General features: G+C 37.2%; 1 protein-coding gene across 2 annotated transcripts in view; it reads right to left on the bottom strand.

Moving 5' to 3' along the window:
• Positions 1-25,632, bottom strand: part of GRK3 (G protein-coupled receptor kinase 3) — a 163,132-nt gene that overhangs the window by 103,268 nt on the left and 34,232 nt on the right. For both annotated transcript variants that reach the window (XM_072415418.1, XM_072415419.1), the window contains exon 2: positions 13,782-13,858. In XM_072415418.1, the coding sequence (XP_072271519.1) occupies positions 13,782-13,858 (77 nt within the window). The remainder of the gene's footprint in view (positions 1-13,781; positions 13,859-25,632) is intronic.

Here is a 25,632-nt window from a genome sequence, read left to right as displayed (position 1 = left end):
AAATAGTATTTTTTATGTAAAGCAAAGCAAGGTAATGTAATATGAGTTGGTATTACTATCTGTTGGCATTGTCATGGATATCAGATAGCTATTCGAAAACAGTTAATAGTTACTGTTACAAAAAAAATAAAAATATTACATACACATACAAAGTACATAAAATATATACTAACTGGTCATATCGTTAGCAATAAAAAAATAAAAAACACCACATCTTGGAATCACACATTATACAATGCATAGTAATGTCATACACAGGGATAAATATTTAGGACCTGGGACAGCCCCTCAAGGCAAGAGACTATTGGTAACCATGAAGAACATGTAATCTATTTTATATTTTGTACTGAATTTACCAATGTAGTATTGAAGCACTGGCTGTCTCTATTTTATAAATATACAGTGTCTCTGCATGTGGCTAAATTATCAGGAAATGCAGTAAACAGGATGTCATACGGAAGAGGAGACAACTGGATAATGCCGATTGATTTTGTTTGGGCACCAGCTACATTTTCTCATTAGGCAGCTATTATTAGGAAATGTTTAATTCTAGAACTACATCAAGAGGTGCAGAAACTGGTATTACTTGCAAGACAGCTAACGAAACCATCTTTATTTGGTTCCAAATAAGATTCTTCTTGGCATTAATAAATTACCTTTGGAGATTAAGAGTGTATACACTAAATTAAACTAAACAAATGTTTTGACTATGTGTTTATCTGATAAATACATCGGAGACATATGTAAAACAATATCTCACTAGTGCTAGCTGGCCATCGTCCCAGTCCAATATAGAATTACATGGACATAAAATATAATGTGTCTCTACCTTTATATTAAAAAAAACATTACCATATAAATTATAATAATTTATTGCAATAATAATAAAATAAGTTTAAAACACCTATAATATTTCCTAGTAGCCAGAAAGGATAAAAAACAAGAATCTCGAGCATCTGAATTTTTTTTTCCTGGAACGGCTGAGGTCTCTTGTCAACTGCATTCAGGACTGCTGATTAATTACAGATTGTGTATGCCATAAAAATAAGAAAAATAAATTAAAAATAAAAAAATAGGAAAAATAAATTACTCGGAGGAGTCAAGGGTTGCTGCCTTGTGGTTCAGAGCAGTGTTACAGTTCCAGACACAGCACCAACTGATATGAAATATTACAAAATGTGTAAATATCAGGCTAAACAAACATTTATAGGTCTTGGCACCCATTGCTAAAAAAACAAAAGGAGGAATAGATGCTGTGTGTTGTCAGGACTACAGTAGTAAAATTTGTTCTACATCTTTATTGTCATTCTACTTCCTATTTTTTGTCTACTCAATGCACCTTCTGTCACATTTTTTTCTGCCTCTTTCAGAGGTTTTCTTACTATCTGTATGTTTCTGTGCAACTTTTTCAGATCCCTGTGTGTATAAAAAGAAATACCACAAAATGTCAAAACAATTATTTATATATGCTTGGTCACACACAAATTTGCACAATCATCCCTCAAACAAGTTTTACAGATGCTGGGATTACTTTGGTATTGGATGTCCTCCTTTTTATTAATACTTCTACCTCTTAGGTAGGAGAAGTAGTAAACAATAGGAGGACAATCTCTTAGATTGTAAGCTCTTCTGGGCAGGGTCCTCTCCTCCTGTGCGACTGATTGAATCTGTCTGTCACTTGCAAACCCCTATTTAAAATACAGCGCTGCATGTTGTCGCTATAAAAAAAAAACTGTTTAATAATGTCAGGAGAGAGAAAGATCCTAAAAGTCATTATTACAGATTTATATACCACCAGCATCTAACTTCAGTTTCATGCATACAATCTATCCATACAAATAAATAGTATAAATTAATACACAGAATACAGTCCTACAGCACTCTCAGCGGAGAGTGTGTGACAAAGAAGCAGATCAATATTTAACAAAACTGCTATGTTGGAGAAAGGACCTGCCCAAGCGAGCTTACGTGAAAAAGAAAGAAAAAAAAAAAAAGATTGAACATAAGGTAAAGGGATTCTGCAGTAAGTAAGTAAAGAAGCCCTTCCTAAGTAGACGTGGAGAGGCCAGGCGGTACAGAGTTAATAGCTGGTCCAAGGTCAGTAAAGACTCTTGATTAAAGTGGCAAGTTTATTGGTTTTGTTTAAAGGTATTGAGGGATGTTAAATACTGAATGGTTTGTAAAAGGAAATTCCAAAAGGAAGATGAAGCACTTTCAAAGTCTTGGATATTGGTGTGGAAGGAGGTAACTAAGGTGGATAAGGGGTCAAGGCAATCCAAAGAGTGGAGGCTATGCTTGGGATAGTATTTGCAGATTAGCACAGTGATGTATGGTAGGGCTTTATATGACAGGGTTACAAGTTTGAACTACATCCTTTGTATAATAGGCAGCCAAGGTAGAGAACCACACAGGGCATAAGGCGCGAGAATGGTGAATGTGAATTTAGAATGGATTTGAGTGGGGTCAATCAGTTCCCTGGTAGACCACCAAACAAAAATTAGAGGATATAATTAAGGCATACACTATAATCTGGTTCTTTTATCCCCCTATTGAAAACGGGCCCATACATTGCCATAACACCCTTTATTCACAGTAATAAAGCATGGAGTGGTGCTCATATAGTTACCTCGCCTGCATTACCTAGGGTCAGAGAAGAGGTAAAGACAGAAATATCCTCTGCATCATTTGAACAGTGGCTTCATGGGTGAACTCAAATGAAGGGGAAATTTGTTTAAACCAAATAAACTGGATAACAACATTTTTCTCTCAGGCCTCTCAAAATGTTGGTATTTCTATCTTTCAAGATTTAAAAATACCAAAAAATACATATTTACTAAAATTTTAATATCCCAATATAAATGGAACAAGCACTGTTAAATTAGAAATGGACGCTTCCATATTTACACGCTGATAGACTTTAAGGTCATCTTTGCAATGAAAATAAAACTGCAGTTTCCTCACATACATGGATGAACTATTCTGGGCAGTTTGCAGTCTTTAAATATGACTTTCTATGATCCAGCTATTTCTTAGCACAGCAGTGGCTGGTAGCTGTACAGTTAAACTAAAAGAAATCCTGACGGGAGGGGGAGCTGTGATGCACATCCTGAATTTCTATTATAGGAAGGAGAACATCCCTGGAAACCTTTCTGATGTCACTATTTCTTACTGAAGAGATTGAAGGACTTGCTGTTTCCATGTCTAGAGAGATTCACGGGATGCTTTTTCAACATAACTATTGCAATGTTTAAAAGCATCTGCAGAAACATTTATCAATCGGAAAATCTGAACTGCCATTAGCTTTTTAGGTTTTAAAGGGTAGTGGAAAAATAAAAATGTTAATTTGTTTACATACCAGCGTGATTTGCTTTGTTACTTTCAGGTATGCTAAAAATGCATGCTAAATATTGTAATTTTTATTTATTATCTAATATATATGTAACTCACAATCTATTAACAGAGGGTTATGCGTATAGTCATGTATAGACATAAGGAGCAAAAAGGTAAAAATACGATTAACAAATTGATATTTTTAACAATGAACTTTTACCTTAAGCATGGTACAAAATGGATTGGTAACAATTTTCATTACTATTTAAAAAAAATAACAAAAACCAACACATGAAGAATTATATCAAAGTAAAAAATACTCCAAAAATATGAAGTTGCTTAGTTTATGGCCAATTTCCAATGTCTGATAAAATTCCTTAGTCTGTATGCCAGAATGGAAACAGCAAACCCTGGCAAGCACAGAAAATTCTATCAATGTCATGTCACTGAGATAATACAGACCTCCAACAACTCTGACGGATTTAGACTGCTTCAAAGCTGGCCTAACTTTAAAACCCGCCATGCCCTTTTCACAGACAGACAGGGTGGTGCTTTAAATAGCCAACCAACAGGAAATCATTCCCTTGCAAAATATTAAAGCACAATTACCGGTTGCCTGATATGTTGCCATGACATTCTTTCTACGATGGAAAGCCACAAAACACATTATCCAAGGAACAAAAGAAATGGAGAGCAGAGGTTAGGTATTGCATGAAGAGTCAGAAGACGAAAGGGAAGAAAAGTCACATAAAAAAGCTAAGAAAAGCTAGTATTGAGTGGTAATAGGTGGATCAATATATATAGGTCTAAAGACAATCTACTATTTAGGATTTAAATCTACAACAATAAAGGCAGAATAGCAGCCTTTCTTATGATGACACTTCGAGTAGATGACTTTAATGAGAGATTCTTTTTTTGTACATGGAGCGAGAATCCACCTTGCCTTCTACTTCAAATAGGCAGCCAGATTTATGGTCTTTCTGGCATCAAAACAAACTTGGGCAAAACATAAAATAAAACTTTAAATTCCATCTGGCAATACTACGTTATAAGGCCCTCCTAAATTGGCAAAACGAAGTGTGCCAAAATCCAGTAAAGTAGGCGTGGGCCAAGGTCAGTAAGGCTGGGAGGAAATAGCTAGATGATGCTCGATGTCCTCCTGTCAGGACATAAGGCAAGCTCTATTCTTCTTGCTGCAGCTTTCAATGCACAATGCAAGAAGCTTTGAAGTGAAACCAAAGTTAAGCTTTTATGGAATATGGTGCACCACACTGCTGGAACCATCAGTTCAAGAAGTGAAGACCAAAAACTGGCCTGCATATATACGCTCAACGATGATCTTATGCTAGTAATATTTATAAAAGATAAAAGGATAGGTTTGGTAAAATTCACTTTTATTTTCAGTCAGGCTTGTTTATTCTCTTTATCAAGGACAACTGTTTATTGATCCAAGCACCCATTTAGTGCAATTGATTTCTGCAAGACGAGATTCTTGCCCAAGCGATCGTTATATGGAACTGCGGTATTGAACCATACATAGCAACCATTACACTGCTTTGCTGGTGTGTGTGCGAGTGTGAGTGTTTGGGGGTTGTCTAGCACCACTTGGCAAAATCAATTAGTTGACAGTTTTAGGTTGCTTTAGTATAGCTTCTTGACAGCTTAAATACTATAAAAGCAATAGCAACATACCTTAAAGGACAACAGCACCTTTATTCTAAAAATCTATATTGCAACAAACCTCTTACACTTATTAGTTCAGAAATATAATTTATATTATTTTTTCCACATTTCCAAGATTTAGCCATAGTCTGCATAACTTCAAAAATCTTGACTGCATACATCATCACAAACTGACCAAACTGGGTCCAGGGGAGCAATTAGTTAACAAGTAAGGAAATGGTGAGCCCATTGGAGACGGCTGAACCACTCCTTTATTCAGTGTTCCAGAGTTAGAATGTGGAGCGTGTGAACGCTGATAAATCTGATTGGTTATCCACCAATAGTCTAACAGGTGAGGGGGACTAAGAGGGGTAAAGGATGGGAGTAAGTTGAACATTGAATGTTGGGATATGTATAGCACAGGAAAATACATCCTGTTCCTCTACAGAAGCCTGCAGCTAGTGCTGTAAGTAGCAGGTTAACAACAGAATTTAATAAGACAGAAAATAGCAAAATCTAGGTTCTAGCTCTAAAAATTGATTTAGCTCTAAAAATTTATTTAAATTGCAGATTTGATAGTTTGGGTACTACAATAATTTTTTTTTAAAAGAAAGCTACAGTGGCCTTTCAAAGAAACAACTTTCTATAGATTCAAACAGGTGCACAGCTGCCCAGGTACATGTTGTGTGTTGCTGTGCCCAGGACTTGTAGAAGCTTGTTTGATGTATGTACACTCCTGGCCAGCATCCAAATTGGCTAGCCCAAACAGACTACCTACCACTCCCACTGCAAATGTGTGTAAATGTTTACATCATATGAACACAGAATCTGATCTGACTCCTGAAATGCACCTTAAATTGAATAACCAGTATGCTAGTTTTACAAGGTCTTTACTGCCAAAAATCCAAAGTAAGCAAAACGATGCGCAGCCATTACCCCCAATGGTATATGCCCAACTAAACCATTTTCAACTGTACTCCAGGCAAAGAAACTCAATAAATACATATATGTTGTCTTATCTGTCAAAGAAGGTAAAGGTTTTGCCCTTTCTTTGGACTGCAGTTAGGATCTTATCCTGGTAATAAAAAAAACCTTCCAACACCAACAAGTGAATGTCTCCCTAAAGTAATATTTAATAGATGGAACCTGGTTGGCCAACATTTCAAAAGCCCCTTCCCTCTATAGTTCCCATATCTTCTCTATGCACCCAGGGATTTCAGGCATTCTCGCCTACCTTTGCATGTTCCAGCCTTTTTCATCGTATTCTTAAAAATGGGGGAAAAAAAACATGAAACAGAGATCCTCCAGCAGACATGCAGCCTCAGGAAATAAATTGTTGCCAATAATGTCACAAAAAAAAACTGGTATAGTCACCCATTTACCAGCCTTCATAGCGGTCAAGTTAGAAGATGATCTGATCTGGTGCTTGTGGGATTCTGCACTTTAGGTAATTAGGGACCATATGAACTTAAAGACTTTGTTACTAATCAATTTAATACGAATTGCTTCTTTACTAATACTTTAAAATGCTACATAAGTTTTACCAACCATATTAAAGGAATGGATTTGAATTGTTGTTCAGGAATAAATCTTCTGAACCACTGGCTCAGTTGCTAAGTATCATGTTCTGTATGTACCTACTAAAAAGTATAAACAAGCACAATGCTTGTGACTGATCATTTATGACCTATCATTACATGTCACAAAGTACATACATAGGATAGGTTTTCCCATTACAAGTGTTTGAATAAAATCAGCCAAAAATAATCGAAAGCTAGTCCTGAAGGATGGCTGAAATGACCTCTTGTCTAACTTTAGGGAGAATTGACATGGTACATTCACTGCTGCTCCTATTGCTCGGAGTGATCACACCAGCTGGCACAATCAATTGTAGGATGATCTCGAGTTAAAGATTAACACAGAAATATAGCTGGAAAAATGGCATCCAAATTGTTCACTGAAGTATGATTTGTATCCTTGGAGAGAATAATTTGGAATTTGTACAGGAGACATAGCAAACTAATGACTCCTACCAATAGGTAAAAAAAACAATAAAAGCTCTGTAATAATTACAGGTTCGATGTCTGAAATCCAAACACAGAAGCCCTGTGTGAGTGAGAGAGGAAAGATTGTTCCACGGCACACAGCACTACTTGCTGCTATTATATTGAGTTACCGTTTTTTCCAAGCTCTGTGCACATGATATAAATATTATATACCACAGGACATTCCTTCAAGGAACATGAATCACAAAACATAAATTGAGCAGTGCACAGATAAAGCAAACATAGGGAGATGGAAAGCAGAGGTCTGCCTCTTTCAGAATGAAGGCGTTTGTTTTGTGTTAGGGCACGTGGCACTGCCACGATCAATGCAGATCTGACAGTTTGTATTTCATCATGGGAAATGGACTTTATTCCTCCTCCAGGATGCTTGACTAAACCAGGCTTGGGAGGAATAGACTCCACATTTTATTTTTTTGTGAAAATACAGTGAGTATACAATCAAAGAAGCCAGCCAGAAGGACTGATACTGGGATTCTTATTTACATTGTTACTTTATAAAGATGACTAGGAAATCATTGGCTCTGGTCATTTACGATCTGTTGTAGTGTTCGGATTACATCAAATGCAGATTTTGGTTTTCAAGATATAGTAAAGTTCCCTTGATTGAATTATAGAATATTGGTGACAAATTAAAAGAATCCTCCAATACAGGAATTATAGGACTACCACTAATGACCTCAGAATACTAGTTGGCTAGCAGATAGTTCGAATACTTTGAGTCACTAACCCAGAAAAACCATGCAAAAAAATGTGCGGGTGGTGTCAGAACCATGGTCTGTATGACAGCCGGGCAAAAAGAATTCTCAGAAAGAATGGCCAGCAAACAACAAACTTCATATTTTCTTTGCATTGGTTTATTTTGCAGAAGACAATAGAAACTTGTAACAGTGGAGATACTGTGAATCCAGTCCAGTTTTGGGCACCAGTTGACAAAAAAGGACATTGTGGAATTGGAGAGAGTACAGAAAAGGGCAACTAAATTAATAAAAGGAATGGAGGAGCTCAGCTATGAGGAGAGATTAGCTGAACTGAATCTATTCTCCCTTGAGAAGAGACATTTAAGGGGAGATATGATCACCCTGTATAAATATATAAACGGTCCATATAGAGAACTCTCCTCCCAATTATTCACTTTGAGATCATTACAAAAAACAAGAGGGCACTCTTTGCATCTGGAGGAAAAGAAATTTAATCCCCAGATATAAGGAAGAAATTTTTCTCTAACGTCTGTGAAAATGTGGAATTGGCTCCCTCAGGAAGAAGTTTCAGCAATTATTATAGATTGCTTTAAGAAAAAGCTGGATGCTTTTCTAGAAGCACAGAATAACTGGGTATTATGGATTTAAAGTAAAAAATAACAGGGACTGTTGATCCAGGGAACATCCGATTGCCTCATGGAATCAGGAAGGAATTTTTTCCCGTTGAAGCAAATTGTACCAGGGGTTTTTTTGCCTTGCTCTGGACAAACTATGCCTTATAGGGTGTTTCAATCTGGGATATGTTTATTTCCCTAGTGGTTGAACTTGATGGACTTATGTCTTTTTTCAACCTAACCTACTATGTAACTATGTATCTCACAAAAGTTGCACCAACTTCAATAAATGGCAGATCCCAGAGCAGCAAGTGATGGCCTTACCAAGGAATTGCAATGCAGGTGTGTGTTTCTGAGGAGTTCTGCCATCTCCCTGCCAAACTTTTCTTCTAGGCACCCAAATACCTGATTTTCACATTATTTAGGCAGAAGCCCCATCGTGAACTTTATCAGATGCAGTCTGTCAACATTGTGCCAGTGCCACTGTCCTCAGACTTTTTTTTTAAAAATCTAGCTAAGTTGGGTTGGAGTTTGAGGAAACAAAGCTGCCCCCTAGAGTGGTGGCACGGTGGTTACATAGTGCCACACAGCCCATGGGTGAGCTTTGTGTAGTCTTTTCTGCTGCAATGGACTGGCTAGCCTAACATGGATAAAGATGACATGGATGTGGGCATTTTGAATCTGCACCACTGCTGGGCCCTCTTACAACAGGTCTTTAATTGAGCCTGAAGACCAGTTCTATTGCCAGATCCACATACTCTTCACTATATTCTCTGATGCATACTAATGCTGTTTTTTCATTACTATGCTCTGTGAAGATCTGCCTGGAATGCCTAGGTGAGATGTTGTTATATATGTATGCACTGTGAAAGCTAGGGAGACTCCCTGTCCCCTGCCAAACCATCTTTTCTGTGTACATGGTTTAGTCTGTATGACAGATGTGACAGAAGGTCTCTTCCTTCTTCTCCCTGCATGATTTGTGTCTAAAGCTGACCTCCCCTATTTTCCCCCCTTTGCTCAGTTTAAACAAATTTGAATACAGCAATGCACATCTTAGTTTCATGTAACAGCCTAGGTCTGGGTAATCATGATAATAAATCACAGGAAACACACTTCAGTTATGTATGCACCAATTACTAAACATATTCTAAACTGATCTCCAGAACACCCCCCTCCTGCACCTCTCTCCAATTCTCCTAACTAGTTTCTAGTTTTCATGCATCTAAAGCCACAGTCACATGACATTTCAGTTCATTTTTTATCTTTTTCTGTTTACTTCCTGGACACTTTCTAATTGCAGTCTGCTGTGAGGTCTTTTTCATAATGGGCCATTACATGACGTCATTAATAGGGGATGGGCAGAGACAAGTCATCATGGGTGACATTATTGTGGTGAATCAGTGCTCCCCTTACAGGAATGCCACACTGTCATGGGACCTGTATATCTTCCATTACAGTGTCTACTAGACACTTCTGGTAAGACATTTTTTTTATTTTGCGGGATAGGGAGGGAAGGTGGGACAGATGAGCATATGCTGAAGTTTGAATTTTGAGACACTGTAACTCTGACATGTTACATCACAGCACTGTATCACATTCGGGAGTAAAGGTTAAACAGATTACATAGGATTAAAGGCTCCCTTGTCTCCCCTATGTGACAGTGCTGGCTGTCCAAACAGTCAATCATTATGTATCATTACTGTCACATGTGAAGAATACATAATTTCAATGATTCTTTAAATCAATAATTTCTTTAAATTCTATAAAAGGGTAGTTAACCCTTTATAGTGGTGATCTTACACATGTGCAATTAGATTTTCAGGAAGGCGCTAGAAGCAGTGCAAAAAAAGACAGAAAAAGATGGTAGCACAGGAACTACAGGACTTGGTTTGCAAAAGAATCAAGTTCTGCTTTAAGAGTCTAAATGTAGTGATAGGAAAGTGAAGAAGAGAATGTGCTATTGATGGGGGTGACATAAAAGGAAACATGATGCTTGAATAGGTAAAGCACAGGTTAATGTTAAGGCTAGCTCTGAACAACTTAATCTGCGGAAAATACACTTTTCCTTTAACGGTTTTCTGTATGTCATACGATTCATATGTAGAGAGGATTCCAGCTGTTGTAGTTCTCAAACTTTATATGCCTCTTTCTATTACCTAAACAGCCTATGAGATTATCACCTTACCAACCACATTCCTCTAACTTTTAAGCCAAACACGTTCATACTTGTTTTCTGCCTTGTTGGTTGTTTATAAAATCAGGACATTTTGTTTTTGCAGCACGCTAAACGATATATATGTCTTCTCACCATCAGCCTAGAGCATGGTCAGCATGATCCAGTTATTGCAAAAATAAATCGATAAGATGAATTACTTCAATAAAACCAGATGAATAACTTTGAATCGCTTTTTCCAAACGCTCGGGAAATGGTTTGGTTGTAAACAAAAAATGCTGAAGTATAAGAATAATTTTAGCTCCATGGTATTACTGGGATACCATCCAAGCGAAATAAGTAACAAGCCTATTCCAAATTTTCCCTAGAATCTCCTATAGCAGCTACAAAAAACCCACAAAGTTTATATATTCAGAAACAAGACATCTACAAACATTACACAAATTATAAGGAATTAAACAGGCAAAAGCATAATACAATTTTTTGCTGTGCCAGAATTAAAACATTAATATCCATCTAGATATTTTACATTAAAGATACCCTAATTCCGAGGGGGGGGGGGGGGGCAATTTCGAAAATATTAGCTTGTATGTTGCCAAATTTGACTACATTTTGTGGGAAGTAAAATGCTGGAATACAAAATAAAAAAAAAATTCAATCAGAGTTTTAAAGCCCAATTCAACCCAACATTGGCAAATTCCAATAGCAATTAGATTTTTACGTGACTTTAAAGTATAGAAGAAAAGTGGTGGACAGAACCTGTTTTAAAGCTAAATGTGCCTGCACACTGCTCTACACCTGATTTTTTCAGACGGTGGGACATTTGGACAGCTATGTGACATCCAAAGTACCAAGAACAACCGATGCTAAAATAACATTCTTCACATACAGGTTGCCAAAATGTTAGTATAACTCAAGGACTGACAGCATGAGTCCCATCTTCTTTTTCGTAGCATCTTCCCTTTCAACTCTATACTAAGAGGGTCACGCATCATGTGATTAAGTGGGGCAAGTATTTTCAGTGTTTGAATAGAAGTAAATTAATTTTAAAAGTTGTAAAAGCTAGGCGTAAAGTGAAATGTCTGTCAAAAACATAAATTTCTGTAAATATTTGAAAACATTGAATGAAGATATGTAGCATGGCCACTGTTTTTCCTAAACTGTATCATTTTAAATATATCAAATGCTCCTGCCAGACCCTTGGTGAGCAATATTTTTCTGAAGCAGCCCCATCAACTCAAGCAAGCCATAACCAAAATTGACCTGACAACATATTTGCTTCTACCAAAACATCAAGTAAGTGCGCTGATAATTAAGGCCTATTAGTTGGATAGATAGGGGAAGAATGGGAGGCTTAACAGTCATAGGACAACATGGAAAAAAAAATATTATATGTGTTTTTCTTCTCTCTCTCACAGATACTAACAGACCTGGACAGTACACATCAGGAGGTGACACTATACTTGGTCAAGCATGAACAATGAAACAGGTTAGGTGACCGCAAGCTTACATATAAAGTTTTTGAGAACTTGCTTCATGGTGTTATCTGTTATATAGGGATATATGAAAGGTGTGACAAGGAAACTGACACAAAAGTATAAATATTGCACACAGCAACCAAATTCCTTTTTTGTTTTCCCAGAAAATGTTAGCAGAAATGTTTCTGAATGCCTTAGGCAACAGCTCACAAACAGTTCCACATTTCTTTGCATTATTTTCTTTCTGGAAAAACCCCATGAAGAGTTTTCTATCAGTCCTTCAAAAAACGGTAAGCCTTTCAAACTTGCAGTTACAAACTGCTCAGTAGGCTGCTCCCTGATACATAGCAAACTCTTACTATGTGCCCAGGAGCAGAAAACTGCACCACAGGTAACATGTTTGCACAGGTTGCCCTTGCATAGACGCTGTGTTTTTTCCTCCAGAGGAAGAAAAGCAAGTGCATGGCCAAAAGCCACATGTTGCTTCCAGGAAATGCATGCACAAAATGGTTCCAAACGCTGCCATTCAGGAGATGTTTTGAGCCTGCAGCTAAATACAAAGAGCACGAATGAGTACAAACACAGGGAAACTAGGTATATTCCAACAGGTTATTGAACACAACACACAAAAGGTTTGGTGACCTGAAGCACTAGAAAGCTTACTTGGAATGTAGTGCATGTAAGCCGTGTAGTGGCAGTAGTAGCAGGGAGTAGGTGTAAACTATCCAATCAAGGTGTAAGCTATCCATTCAACACTATGACCAATCCTGCCAGATCACTAAAGGACTGACAGGTACAGCCTTCTTTGTTTGTGAAGAGGACAGAGTGGGATGCCTTCTTCTTATCCTTTCCCCTCTTGTTATAGAACAGAACATTGTATAGTGCTGGCTTTGTTACTTGGATAAATACAATATATATTGTACTCTTTTTCCCTTACGCATCAAGAAAGCCTTTATTAGAAAATCATTGTAAAGTTTTCCATTTTTTTTTTAAATCCATTCAAAGGGAGTTAAGGCTCAAAAGCAAAATAATACTGAAATACATGCAAATGCTACACACAGGTGATACAATCTTTTTCAGTAAAAATTTGAATTTGCATTCTGTGCATAATTACAGTGAAATCCTGAAAACTTGCAAAGAACTATATGTACAATTACCATTTACAAAGAACTAGTTTACAACACTCAGCTGAAGTTATAAAATTAGATCATCTGCCTCTACAAGGTGAACATACTGTTTATAGAAAGTGACATTTGAATAAAACATATCCGAGTAGCTAAAGTGTATCTAAGACCAAAAGGTGATTTTTTATATGCATAACATTAGGAATCTGTTTAATTCTCTGTGTCGTTAAGGAAAGCTGCCTTTAATGTTTGTCCCAGAGTTGAAAAACAAAAAAAATTATGCCTATTAGAATACTCCCCTTCATACATTACTCGGTGCCAGCTGTAAAATTTTGGATTTCTCACCGTTTAATGTCTTGACTATATTAGTGACCAAAACAAACAGAAGGCAAATCTCCAGAGCACCTCCAGAGCTGGTAAAGGGAACATGAAGCATATTCCTTTAATATTTATAATAAACTAATGACCGGGATGCTTTAACTCATGTAACTTGACGAGTGACCGCTCCACCCATCAAAACAGCTTATGTTAGTAGGACATGTCAACAAAGCTTTTCAAAAGAATAGCATTAAAATATGAACTATTAAAAGTACATGTCTGTAAGCTATTAGATATAAAACCGCATATACAACTCACCTATTTTCTGGTTGAATATCTTGTCAAATGTCAATTCACCTCTTTCTTCTAAATACTTTTGCATCACACTTCGAATGCTGAAAAGAAATAAGCAAACAATAATTAGCAAAGCTGCGAAGAAAAGAGCACACTTTACACACTTTAGAAATAATATATATATAAAATCTATAGATATACAACAGCTGTGCAATTTGCATAGCAAGTCCCCAGCCCCAAGCAAAAGCTTTGTAAAACATCTCGGCTAAACTGTCCTGTTTTTTTATTTTCTCCTATTCTAAGCATTTTCAGCAAGGATTGCAGACCAGATTTCTCACATGCAGTGTTTAGGTTTTTATTTTTTTGTTTGCATACTTACAATGTTGAAACAATGAATGGGAGATTTTCACGCTATAGCCCCAAACATTACACTAAGATACACACATTCATTTATACAAAAAAAAATAAGAAAAGAAAAGCATCTAGTATGAATGAAAAGGGAACATTTTTATGATATTTCCCCCCAAAAAATGTAACTTTCTGTTCATGTGGTCAGTTTATTGCATTTCCCAGCAATTTGCTCTTTTTATAACACTAAGAATGATCATGTGACTGTAACCCCCCCCCATAAAAAAAACTTTATTACCTTATTTTAATTTATTGTGTTGTTTCAATATTTCTAGGACAGATTCTGGGAATAAGTATGGAGCAGTGACCCTGTACTCTTTCCCCAGGGCAAGGGAGTGGATATCTGGGAGCCCCTTTTTTAATAGGTTGTTTATAGATTCCAATAAGCCCCTGCCCACAGACCCCAACAACCCTGCGGTCACTTAGTGAGATGAAGCCCTCTCCTACAAATGACAGCCCTTGCCACACTTGAGGGCAGGTGGGGGTGTGGTTTTGCCAAATTGAAGGGGGCTACATGTGGTAAACAATTAGATAAAAAATTGGAACTTTAACAAACATATATCTGAAAAGGTTTATCCTCCTAAATTATGTCATCAACTTAACAAATATTTGCAAGACTTTCCCGCTTTTAAGCATTTTATTTATGAAACACAAATTGTCTTTTTCAAGCCATATATTCTCACTAACAATAACTGAACTGTGTCATAACTAAAATACAAAATAAACTACCCCACCACCACCAAAGACCAGCCTCAAATATGAACAAAAGCCTAATTATACATTTGATACAAGCACAGTATCAAAGCTGGGGAAAAAAATGTCAACAAGTTTCTCAAGTTTGCTACTATGTTACAACCAATGCTTCCTCTTCTAGCTTCCACATAAAACGTACAATACTCTTGATCTGATAAATGGATAGATTTTTTCCTGCCCATTTAATATTTCATAAGCTATATATTTGTTTAGTATTTCTGAAACCGTGTTAATCGGAAATGTTATCTTTTAATTGAAATATATTGTTAGCCAAACCAGAACAGTAATGTGATCATATTTTTTACGGTTGACTGAAAAAGTTTGGAAAATTGAAAAGTTTTTCCCTATTCAGATCTATGACAAGATCCTTTAGCACAGTGTTTCTTGATCTTTGTTACATGGGGGACCCCTGGAAAAAACTTTCAGGTCTTCAGGAAACCCTTTCTATACTATTACTAGATCCACAGCTCACAGCACATTAGTGTGGTGGGAAGAATGCCTCATATTGCTGACCAGTGAGAAGAATGTCATCTTTGCAAAAAGCAAAAAAAAAAACCCACCAGGCAGACATGTTTATATGGAGTTACTTGAAAGACACCTCTGCAAGTATGTAATAATGCACATAAACACTTTTGTAGTATGCAAATAGTAAGACAATTTCTGTTGTCCTGTATGAAGAATTACTTGGTTCTTATCTGTTGTAATACCATTCACTTCTGAAGGCTCACTTAGTAAAACAGGCAATGTGTTTGCTACACCAAACAACGGCAGCAAAATTGCACGGGCACTATACCATGGATTTGCCAAAGATGAACAAGACTGACAAGCAGTTAGCTAAACTGGTTGTCTCCTGTATGCCGAACCTTTTCTGATCCCTTTTCCACAGTTAATTCATTTACTGCCTGAGAGTTTCCAGAGTCTGGCAGAGTGAGTGCTGGCCAAAACCCCACACACAGCCACACACGATGTAGTCTGTACACTACACAGGCTGCCAACTTTCCTGCTAATAAAATCAACGGAAAGAGTGTGCTCCTCTGGCTGTGCATTGCATCCCCACTAGAATAATTACCTCTTCCAAGAGCCCTGGTGCCACCAATTCATTCCCACATTTCAGAACCCAGTACAGTGCCCTTTTCTAGCTCCATAGTCTACTTGATGCAGTACGGCAGTCATGCCGTACTAAAGAGAATGGTGATCCTTCTACCACTTTGGTCTTGCCATACCACAATACACTCTAGATTTTCAAAGCATTGACAACTGACAACAAAAAAAAGTTTTGAAAATAATCTGGGTACATTATGGTGTTGTATTAGTAAGAAAAATAATTTTTTTTCTTTTTTTAACCTACTATGCAAACCACAGAGAAGGTCTGCTAGATTTCTCAGTTCCACAGTGTGTAACAATATGCTACAGTGAATTGAAACGTGTTGTGCAAAAACATAACATGTCCTTATTTGTTTGTAAGTGTATGTGTGGAATAAACAATAGGACAAGTTATTATTATTAGCCAGTATTTATATAGTGCTGACCTATTACACAGAGCTTTACAAAGTCCATTGTCACATCTCTCAAAGGGGTCCACAATCCAATGTCATATCTCATTACCATAGTCTAGTCATAGACAATTTTATTTATTTATTTTTTTTTGAGAGATAAAAAGCCATTTACCCTAATTGTATGTTTTTTTGGGAAGTGGGAGGAAATCCACACAGACACAGAGAGAACATACAAACTTCTTGCAGAGAGTGTCCTGGCCAGGATGCCAACCTGTGACCTAGTACTGCAAAGGCGAGTCAACCATACAGATCTTTTTCTTTTTTCTGCATTTGGCAATCTTGCCCAACACAACTGGATTACATGGGTTCTCAAAAACAAATCTGCATATGTCAGGGCCTTAAATGACAACTTTTAGAGTGCTACTGTACTTTTGAAAGTAGACGACTCCATTAACACACAAGACGATTTACACTGTCAGCAGCTATTTGCCTTTACTTACTCTTTTTCTCCCTCACAAAATGATCACACGTTCTTTCCTGAAACTTAACTAATTGGGCTTAATTTTGAATTTCTACATACCCAAAATGTTTGGGATAATTTAGTGTAGTAATATAGTGGTTCCCCTACTAACAATATTGGAAGTGTTGATCCGAGTTATTACCTGCAGGAGCTGGTGAAATGTGGTGTCACTGTGTGCTTTGAAAAGTACAAAGGTTCTCTTAGAACAATGACTTTATATAAATGGATTCATTTTATCAAAAAAGCAGAAGTGGGAGATGCACTCTACAGTAGAAAGATTTTGTGTGTAGTGGATTAGTTCCAGCCAACATATTCTCCATTAAGACTGAATACCAGAGTCCCAAAAAAAGGTAACAATTACACATTCTTTTTCTGAAACCCGTCTGAAAGTCGTAATCCTGGTATTTAGACCAAAATGGTGGAAAGTAGCAGCAGTAGTAGCAGTAGCAGGTGGAGTAGCAGCAAAATGGCTGCTTTTTCAGGGTATATGCTAAATATTGCATTGCAATATGAAGTTATATAAAGACATGTATTATAAATCACAGGGCAGCGCTCTGTAATTCAGTTGCATCTGCTGCCTGGGTCAATCTCCTATTATGTGCTAATTCATTGCAGGGAATCTGGATATCCTTTGCCTCTAATCAGGATAAAAGAATGGCCTCAGCTAAATCAATGTGCGGCAAATCATCTTAATCTAGTTTAGATTATTCTATCTTTTGTCTATGACTGTATTTAACCTTGTGAAGCAGTAATTGAAGGTTGAGGTTACTCAAAATGTTAATACTTTGTATAAGCTTGTGTTTTCTCTTATCTGTAGGCATACAAAGCTATGCAGGCATCACCCAGGTCATTCTGTGCTTGGCCTTCACCATGCCTCAGAATCACTGCAATGTTAAACATCAGCTGTGCTGGACAGACTATTCTCTAAATCTGCCTTTAAACAAGAGAGAACCGTTGAAAAAATGTTCATGTCCCAGGGAACCACTGATAATTATACAGGTTCTGCAGGTCAGAATATCAAGTTCTAATATAAGAAAAAATAATAGATGTGGCATAATGATCAGCTCTACAAAACAAAAAATAATGTCCAGAAAAGAGATACAAATAGAGAAAACTGTAATTTTCCCCAAAATTATCAGTGGAAAATGCCCCTATAGTGGTTGGTGGAAAGGGGCCTCCTCATATTATTGATTATTGTAGGAAGGGTAGTCTCCATTACAGTGGTGTTCAGTATGAAGAATGCTATATACATTGGTAGTCACTGGGAATAATTTGTCTCTTACAGATGTCTCAAAAGGTCATTGGTGTCAGGTTACTCATTTTAAAGAAGAAATTGCCTGTTGCTCATTGCCCCTTTAGCAACCTCTGGAAGAAGAATTCCCCAGAACCCTGATTGAGGCTACAGTGGTTATAAAAGACAAGAGGTTTCATGTAGAAGAACATATCAAATCATCCCATTCAAGGGATACAACGTTATAGTTTATATCACACAATCACAAGGAGTGGCTACAACTAAACCATTATTTGACTTAGAAAGGAAGAGATCAATAAGAGATACATCACATTCAAGTGTGCAAAAGAACTAAAATGTGACCACAAAATCGAATTCCCTTGGCTGTCACTCAAACACTTTTTGGGACTTTGCCATTATAATGGCTACAAAACCTTGACACTGCATATTTCACGAGGTCAAATTAGTTAGAAGGTATATAAGATTTATAATGCTGTCTTCGTTGGGTGGCTTTTCCATCATTTCCTATACATTAAGTACAGATACCCCTTGCAGAAAGTGTCCTAGCTAGCATTGAAACTAGAATATGTACAGAATTACGGAAAATACACAAAATAGCAAAGGAGAGAAAGAACACCATTTACAGGGCTAATTATATTCTTGCACCTCTATATTAAACACGTCAGATGGGTAGATTGAAGCTGGAGAGATTATAGGATTTAACAGCATGTCAAGCTAGAGGTAATGTTTTTGCTAACAATTAACTCTTTTGCAATACACCACTTTTAGTTCAAATAGTTATCAACAAGAGGTTGAATATCTTTTGCATATTTTACTCCAGTCCTATGATTTAAGAAAAGCTACTTGCATTATCACCATTGTTCATTCATCTAGCAAAAAGAAGAAACAAGCCTTGTCTGTCACAGCCGATTTAATGCACAACTGCAATGAGAGTCCAAAAAAAAAGTGACCCTGCATGCTGGTAGGGTTTCCATCTCAGACTAGCATTATTTACAATCTACCATATGTCTAACCTTCTTTATTATAAAGACATGTTGACAGGATGAATGTAAACGCATATTGATTCACAGCACATGTATGCATTTCACACAAGCAATACTATAACAGCACTCTTAGCAGATATTATCAGGGGTGACATATCTATGGATGTTTCCTCTAGTGACTGTAATCTGAAGCCATTTATAACTGGTGTTCCATCAATATCAGCTGCATTGGATCGTATGAATAGTTACTGGGTTTGGCAACACTGCTATAGTAAGCTGCTAATCAAATAAACTGCCATGACACAAACCTTTTAATGAACCAAATAATTTTCATTTAAATGTATTCCTTTATTGCCACAAAGGCTATAAAACCAGAACAAAGCTGTAGAGCAAAACCCAGCTGGCCCACCCACTACAGGCTGTCAGAACTAGAAGAGAGGTGGATCCATAGCCGGTCATCCTGCAGTGCTGCAGTGAGTGCTCCTGCACAAAGTTTTACACAAAGTTACTGTACAAATCTGAATATGTATCTTGTATTTAGAAAACCCTCATCTTGGAGTGCACCTGTACCCAGTTTATAAACTGCTTTTATATTTTTACAAGCCATTTCTGACCTCTGTGGCTGCTTTTAATGGAAAGTTATGTCCTATAAAAGAGCATAACAAATACACAAGCATCAAGTTACAGTTGACGTGTAACTTGTTAAGGTCCATACAAACTATTGATTTTTGTTGTCTAAAATGATTGTACGTGATCAACTCTAGCAAACAACTGAGAAGCCATTTTTTCATTGTTAGTAATTTGCAATTGTTATTGATCCTTGCAGGTGGCAGTTTAGGAACAATGGCTGGAGAGACAGTAATTACAAATGTGTACTTGGCCTTAAAAAAAGCTGCTGGTTGCTACATTAGAGACCAGCCTTACCCAGAGAAAATAGTCTGACTCATAACAAATGCATATCAGGAATGTCAGGGTAAAGTGAGAAGTCAACTTTTGTAAAGGTTTCTGAGTTAGGCTACATACACATGTTGCATGATTGCCACCCAATATGAACTGTAGCACGTGCCTTGGGCAAAAATTTAGCGCATGTACAGCAATCACCTGACAGCATTCACAATCCACCCTAGCAGATTGATGAACTACTGATCGGGAATAACAAGTGCTTTCCCAAGGAAGAAAGCACAGAAGGGTGCAGCTCGCTTGTCAATTCCCCTCCATAGAACAAAACAGTGTTATGTGTACAGCAATTATTCATCTGTCACTGGAAACGATCATAAAAAATAGTTTCCAGCATCAAAAATCGACATCTGTACAGGGCTTTGGAGAAGTATTTATATGACAGGTTTAGCAAAACAAACAGCATTTATGAAAGTCAAAATTAAAGTAATAAAAATAACTATGTATACACTTATTATTTTAAATGGCACCCCAACGTACTACGGCAGTGCAGCATCACTATAATGCATGGCTAACTACTGTGTATTGCAGTGTATTGCAACCTTGAGTCCTTTTGGTCCACCTATAGACACTAGCAGCCAATTCAATCTGGGTCAAATACCCGTACTGTCCTAAGGCAAGGTACGTGGCCTAATAATTCTAAGAACTCCTCTAACATGTGGGCAGCATTTTTGTCCCAACGTTTGCACGGTATTTAATAAATAATACAAGCATGCTGTTACACAGTGAGGTCATCACATACTTGCCAAAAGCAGAGCAAAAGCAATGTCAAGTAAAATTAAGAAACACAGTGACCTCTCAATTTTCAGGTATTTTAACATTTTTTGATGTCTTTATGCAATTAAATTCTTTCCACAATAAACAAGCCACTAATGGAAGCTGTGAGGTCCCAGGTAATGAAATAATTGGTGTCAGACCTTCAGCAGGGAAATATGTAAAATTAATTTAATTGGGGGGATTTTTCCTGTTAATAAGAAGAAAGTCAAACAGAAGACTGTTTCTGGTAATAAAACATTAATTCCTTCATATGATCTCTAACTCCAGTGACAGGACTAATCTGTACTACCACATTAACAGTTTGAAGCACTTGGCAATCCAGTCTGTAGCTGCTCTTTATAAGAACTTCAAGTGACCTGGCAAAAAATAACCTTTATTAGATGAGCTAATACCTTGCTTTCATTCCTACCCCAATAGTTTAAGAGGAAACCCTTGCTAAATTCACTGGGAATGTTGATCTTCGGAATTCAATATGGCCCATCCACAAACCTCTATAGTAGTAGAGAACAATGTTGATACATCTATTTTACTATATATTTAGGTTCTTCAATCCTGCTATATTATACGTACAGGGATGTTCAAATCGGCAGTATTGGAAAGCAGTTTTTTGGCGCTTTAAATAGCTTTGGGGGAAAAAAAATTACATTGCACAAATGGGTCCTTTTTTTTTTGGAGCACAAGCATCAATATTTATCACACAGATTTTTCTTTCCTCAAAAGATTTTCTGCATCATTTTTGTATAATATTAACATGGAAGGTTACGGTATTGAATTACCCCCTAGGAAAACAGAGCTATTTTCAAAGTAGTAGATATACAACATACTGTCAGATGCAATAACGTTATTTTTTTTAGGCTAACATTGTTTATCTTGGAGTAAATGCATCCTACTAACCGAGATAGGTTGAAGCCAAGCAGAGTGTAGAAAGATTTACATTGCAAAGCTGCAGCTCCAAAATGATTGAAATATTTCTATGGTTCACGTAAACTGTGACGCAATTACAAAATAAATCCTATAGCAAGCAGTCTACACAAGCTGCTCTCAACTTGCCAAGCCCTATGTGCCGCATGGTACAGAGCTGTCAGCAGGTAGGAAAGCCGGCTAAATCAGTGCAATATGCAGCAGATTAAAGTGAATTTGAAGTATATTTCTCAAATCTCAAACAGCCTATGTGGTTCAGGAATAATGCCTACCATTCTTTATCTGACACTTTATAAATATATTAGGTGACCTGCTAGGCAAAAATATGGCTTACATGAATAGTCCCCAATCAGTAGGCAACACTTTGTGTGCTATACATCTGAAAAACACTTAATCACAGTGCACAGAACATGTGTAGGCTGCCACCTCACACTTGCTGCCAATACCCTACTGTCAAAATGACAGCCAGTTGTGTGGAGAAAATAAACAGACAGTCTGATTTTTACATTTGAGTTATAAGCTTTTCAAAACCTGACAAGTAAAATAAATAAAACGTGATACTATCTAACCCATTATTATTAATTTACCCAAATCAGCACACATCCCCAAAGAAGGTCTCTGATCATCTCTGGCCATGGTGCACATGCCTCATGGAAATCTATGTGCTGCTAATAGTAAAAAGACTTTACCTGCTGGCTATAAACTGCTGGCTATAAAAAAGAATGTAGATGTAGATGTGGATAGGTTAACCCAAAAAAGGGGGGCAAAAATGGATGTCCTATGTTTTAAAGCTGGCCTATTACTAAATATCTGAATTTGGTGATAGAACCTTTAACTAATGAAAAAATAAGTACCAAGTAAACAGGTAAAAACAGAAATGTAAAAATATCTCTGGATTTAAACATTCTGCAACAGTGCTAGAGTACCAAACCATATACATACCTTTTAAAGCTCTAATCATCTACAAGTATGCCAGGGTTAACTGAAAGTAGACCTGTTCTTAAAAACATAGGGTATAAATAATCCTTCTAGAGAATTAAAAATTATTAAAAATAAAATGCATGTACTTTATGGAAAATAATGAAAAGTTTAGACATTTATGGATGAATTTTAAAAATTGGGCAATTTATAAATTCAAAAAAAAAAATCATCTGATATCTAACCTTTCACAGCATGGCAATACAGTATTTGATTTTTTCTTTTCTTCTTTTGTATTACCTTTGTGCATTTTAAAGCATATCTGACGGTCTGCTTTCACACGTGTGTCCTATAAACACTAACAAGACTTGATAACAAGAAAGGCCAGACATACCTCTACTGCCAATGACATGATTCAGCCTTTGATTACATCCCTTTGTGAAAAGAGATTTGAAAACCTGTAATGTTTATTTAATGACAAAACACATGGACATTTTGTTTCAACAGGATATTTATATATACATTTGTGGGAAAATGATGAAATAATTGATGCACAATTTTAGAAAATTCCTGAGGTTTCAAAACACACAACTGTGTCCTATTTTTAACTGCGATTTGAAAATAATCAAGGCAATTCAAAGGGAAAAAAATGAATCCTTTATTGGCACCAACATCAAGGAATCTTGATTTGCAACCGAGACATGTATGGCAGTTGTTGGATATTCTGGTTATTTCCGCTATACAAAGCTCTTATTTTGAATGATCTGGTTCACACCATGCCACAACATTTCAATAGGATCAAGTTCTAAGCTCTGTAGAACAATTTTTTTTTAAAGCAACCTAAAATTCATAACTGACTTAAGGTTTAGTGGTCCACTTCAGTCAAATGATCCTTCCCAAAATCCTACTCTTTCTGAAACAAGGACCCAGAGACCCTGCAGCCACTACCATTCCATCTGCCATTCTGCAGCCATAAGGTGGGTTCTATAGGAAGTAGAAAGCTGCGAGCCATCAACATTTCTGCACGTAGAAGTGCATGGCATGTAACGGAAGGTGTTATATTCCAATTCTGGGCTTTATAAAGAGAACCGACCCTGTTTATGTTTGCCTACAGCTGATTTGTATTGCTGAAAAAAATGTTTATCTGTATGTTACCTACCTGTGCACCATGAGATCTTTAGTCTTAGAAATGCTTTGTATAGAATGCAGTTAACACACAGCAAATAGTAGGAACCTAGAATTAATGCTATACCCCAGGGATGTTTCTACTTTATATAAAATGGTAAAGAGCTCTCCACTCAGGGATTATAGGCATATACAGGAAAGGCCGCTAACTGTAAGATCCCAGCCAAATTTCAGAGGATTTTTGTTGTGAACTGTGTGGTACAAAAAGGTAAACTGATTGACCAAAGTAACTGGGCAAAAAAAAAAAAAAAAACAAACACTGCCAACAAATCTGTCAAAACAAAACTTGAAAATGTAATTACAAATCAACAGAAATTAATCTCCCTTTTTTCATCCTAAATTGGGGACAAAGCAACAATCATGTTACCTGTCTAAATATTTGTGTGAGAATGATCCGAATTGGTCTGCTCTAAAAGTATTTAGCTTCCCTGTGTGTGTAAACCGCAACGCTAACAAGACATGGGCTGGAAGTCTGCCAGAGCTGCTGAAAAAATGCCTTGTAGAACACAACTGTGTGAAACTGGGACCTAGGGGAAGAAAAAAAGAGCCGTGCGATATTTATAGAAGAATTCAAATAAAACTGGTCCAGCCTGTTTAACAGTTTCTTCATACAATTCTCCATTAAGGGGACCTCTTACAGACCACATACCAGTCTACCAGTCAAGTAAAGTGTGTTTGTGGTCTCTACATTCAAGAAGATAGAATGCAACCCTGTTGTGTAGAGACTTTCTTCTTAGTTTGTATACCAACTTAAAGCGTACCTAAAGTCAGAAATTTCACGATACATAAATGGGTAGACAACCCTTTATGTTACGTAAAAATTCTGTATTTTTGTTTTTTTAGGTGCAACCCTTTTTCTTTAAAAAAAAATAAATAAATAATGTGCAGCACCACCCCATAATTCTGGATCCCCCCAGGCCAGGGGTGTCCAAACTTTTTAGAAAAAGGGCCAGATTTGATGAGGTGAAAATTTTTTGAAGCCGACCATTCAGCATGTACTCAGGGTTAGTGTGGGCGTGGTCTGCCCGAGTCCCGCACAGGACACGCCCACTAGGGTGAGGTAAAGGGATTCCCTGTGCCAGTCCAGTGTCAGTGCGGGTTCCGTGCAGAGCACGTTCTTAGAATCAAAGTAGGTGTGGTCTGTGCGGGTCTCGCACAGCACACACCCACTATAATGATTTAGGGGATTCCCTGTGCACACATGGGTACTCCTGTCCTGCCAATTATGCCTGCCGAGTAGCGGGCTGATAATTGCAAGGCAGTTTATCAACTCTAATGAAATATAAAATAGCTTTTTTGTACGTGTGTATTTTATACTGTGGTCAACAGTGCTGGCGGGCCGTATATTATTGACTTTCTGACAGGCTGCAGGCTGGTGGAAATCTGAACATGGGCCCTGGGCCAGACATTGGACATGCCTGGCCTAGGCGATCGAGAATGAATGGGAGTGCAAAGCCTCCTGGGAGTCCGTCAGGCATTCCAGCAGTTCTTGGGTGCTCCTTCTGTGCATGCCCGAGCATCTCAGGCATGCCCAAAAGGAGCCTTTTCGTGGAAAAAAGAAAAGTTGCTGATTTCACACATGTGAAGTTTTTTTTTCCAACCTACGTCACCCGATCTTGTGCCATCAGACTGTCCTGGCGGATTGAAGGCAAGTGTATTTTTTTGTTTCAGGCACTTTTGGCTTTAGTTCCTCTTTAAGAATAGA

This window comes from Pyxicephalus adspersus, chromosome 6 (genome assembly GCF_032062135.1).
Source record: "Pyxicephalus adspersus chromosome 6, UCB_Pads_2.0, whole genome shotgun sequence".
In the NCBI taxonomy this organism is placed as follows: Eukaryota; Metazoa; Chordata; class Amphibia; order Anura; family Pyxicephalidae; genus Pyxicephalus; species Pyxicephalus adspersus.
The sequence above is the reverse complement of the archived record's forward strand: the minus strand, read 5'-3'. Positions and strand labels throughout refer to the sequence as shown.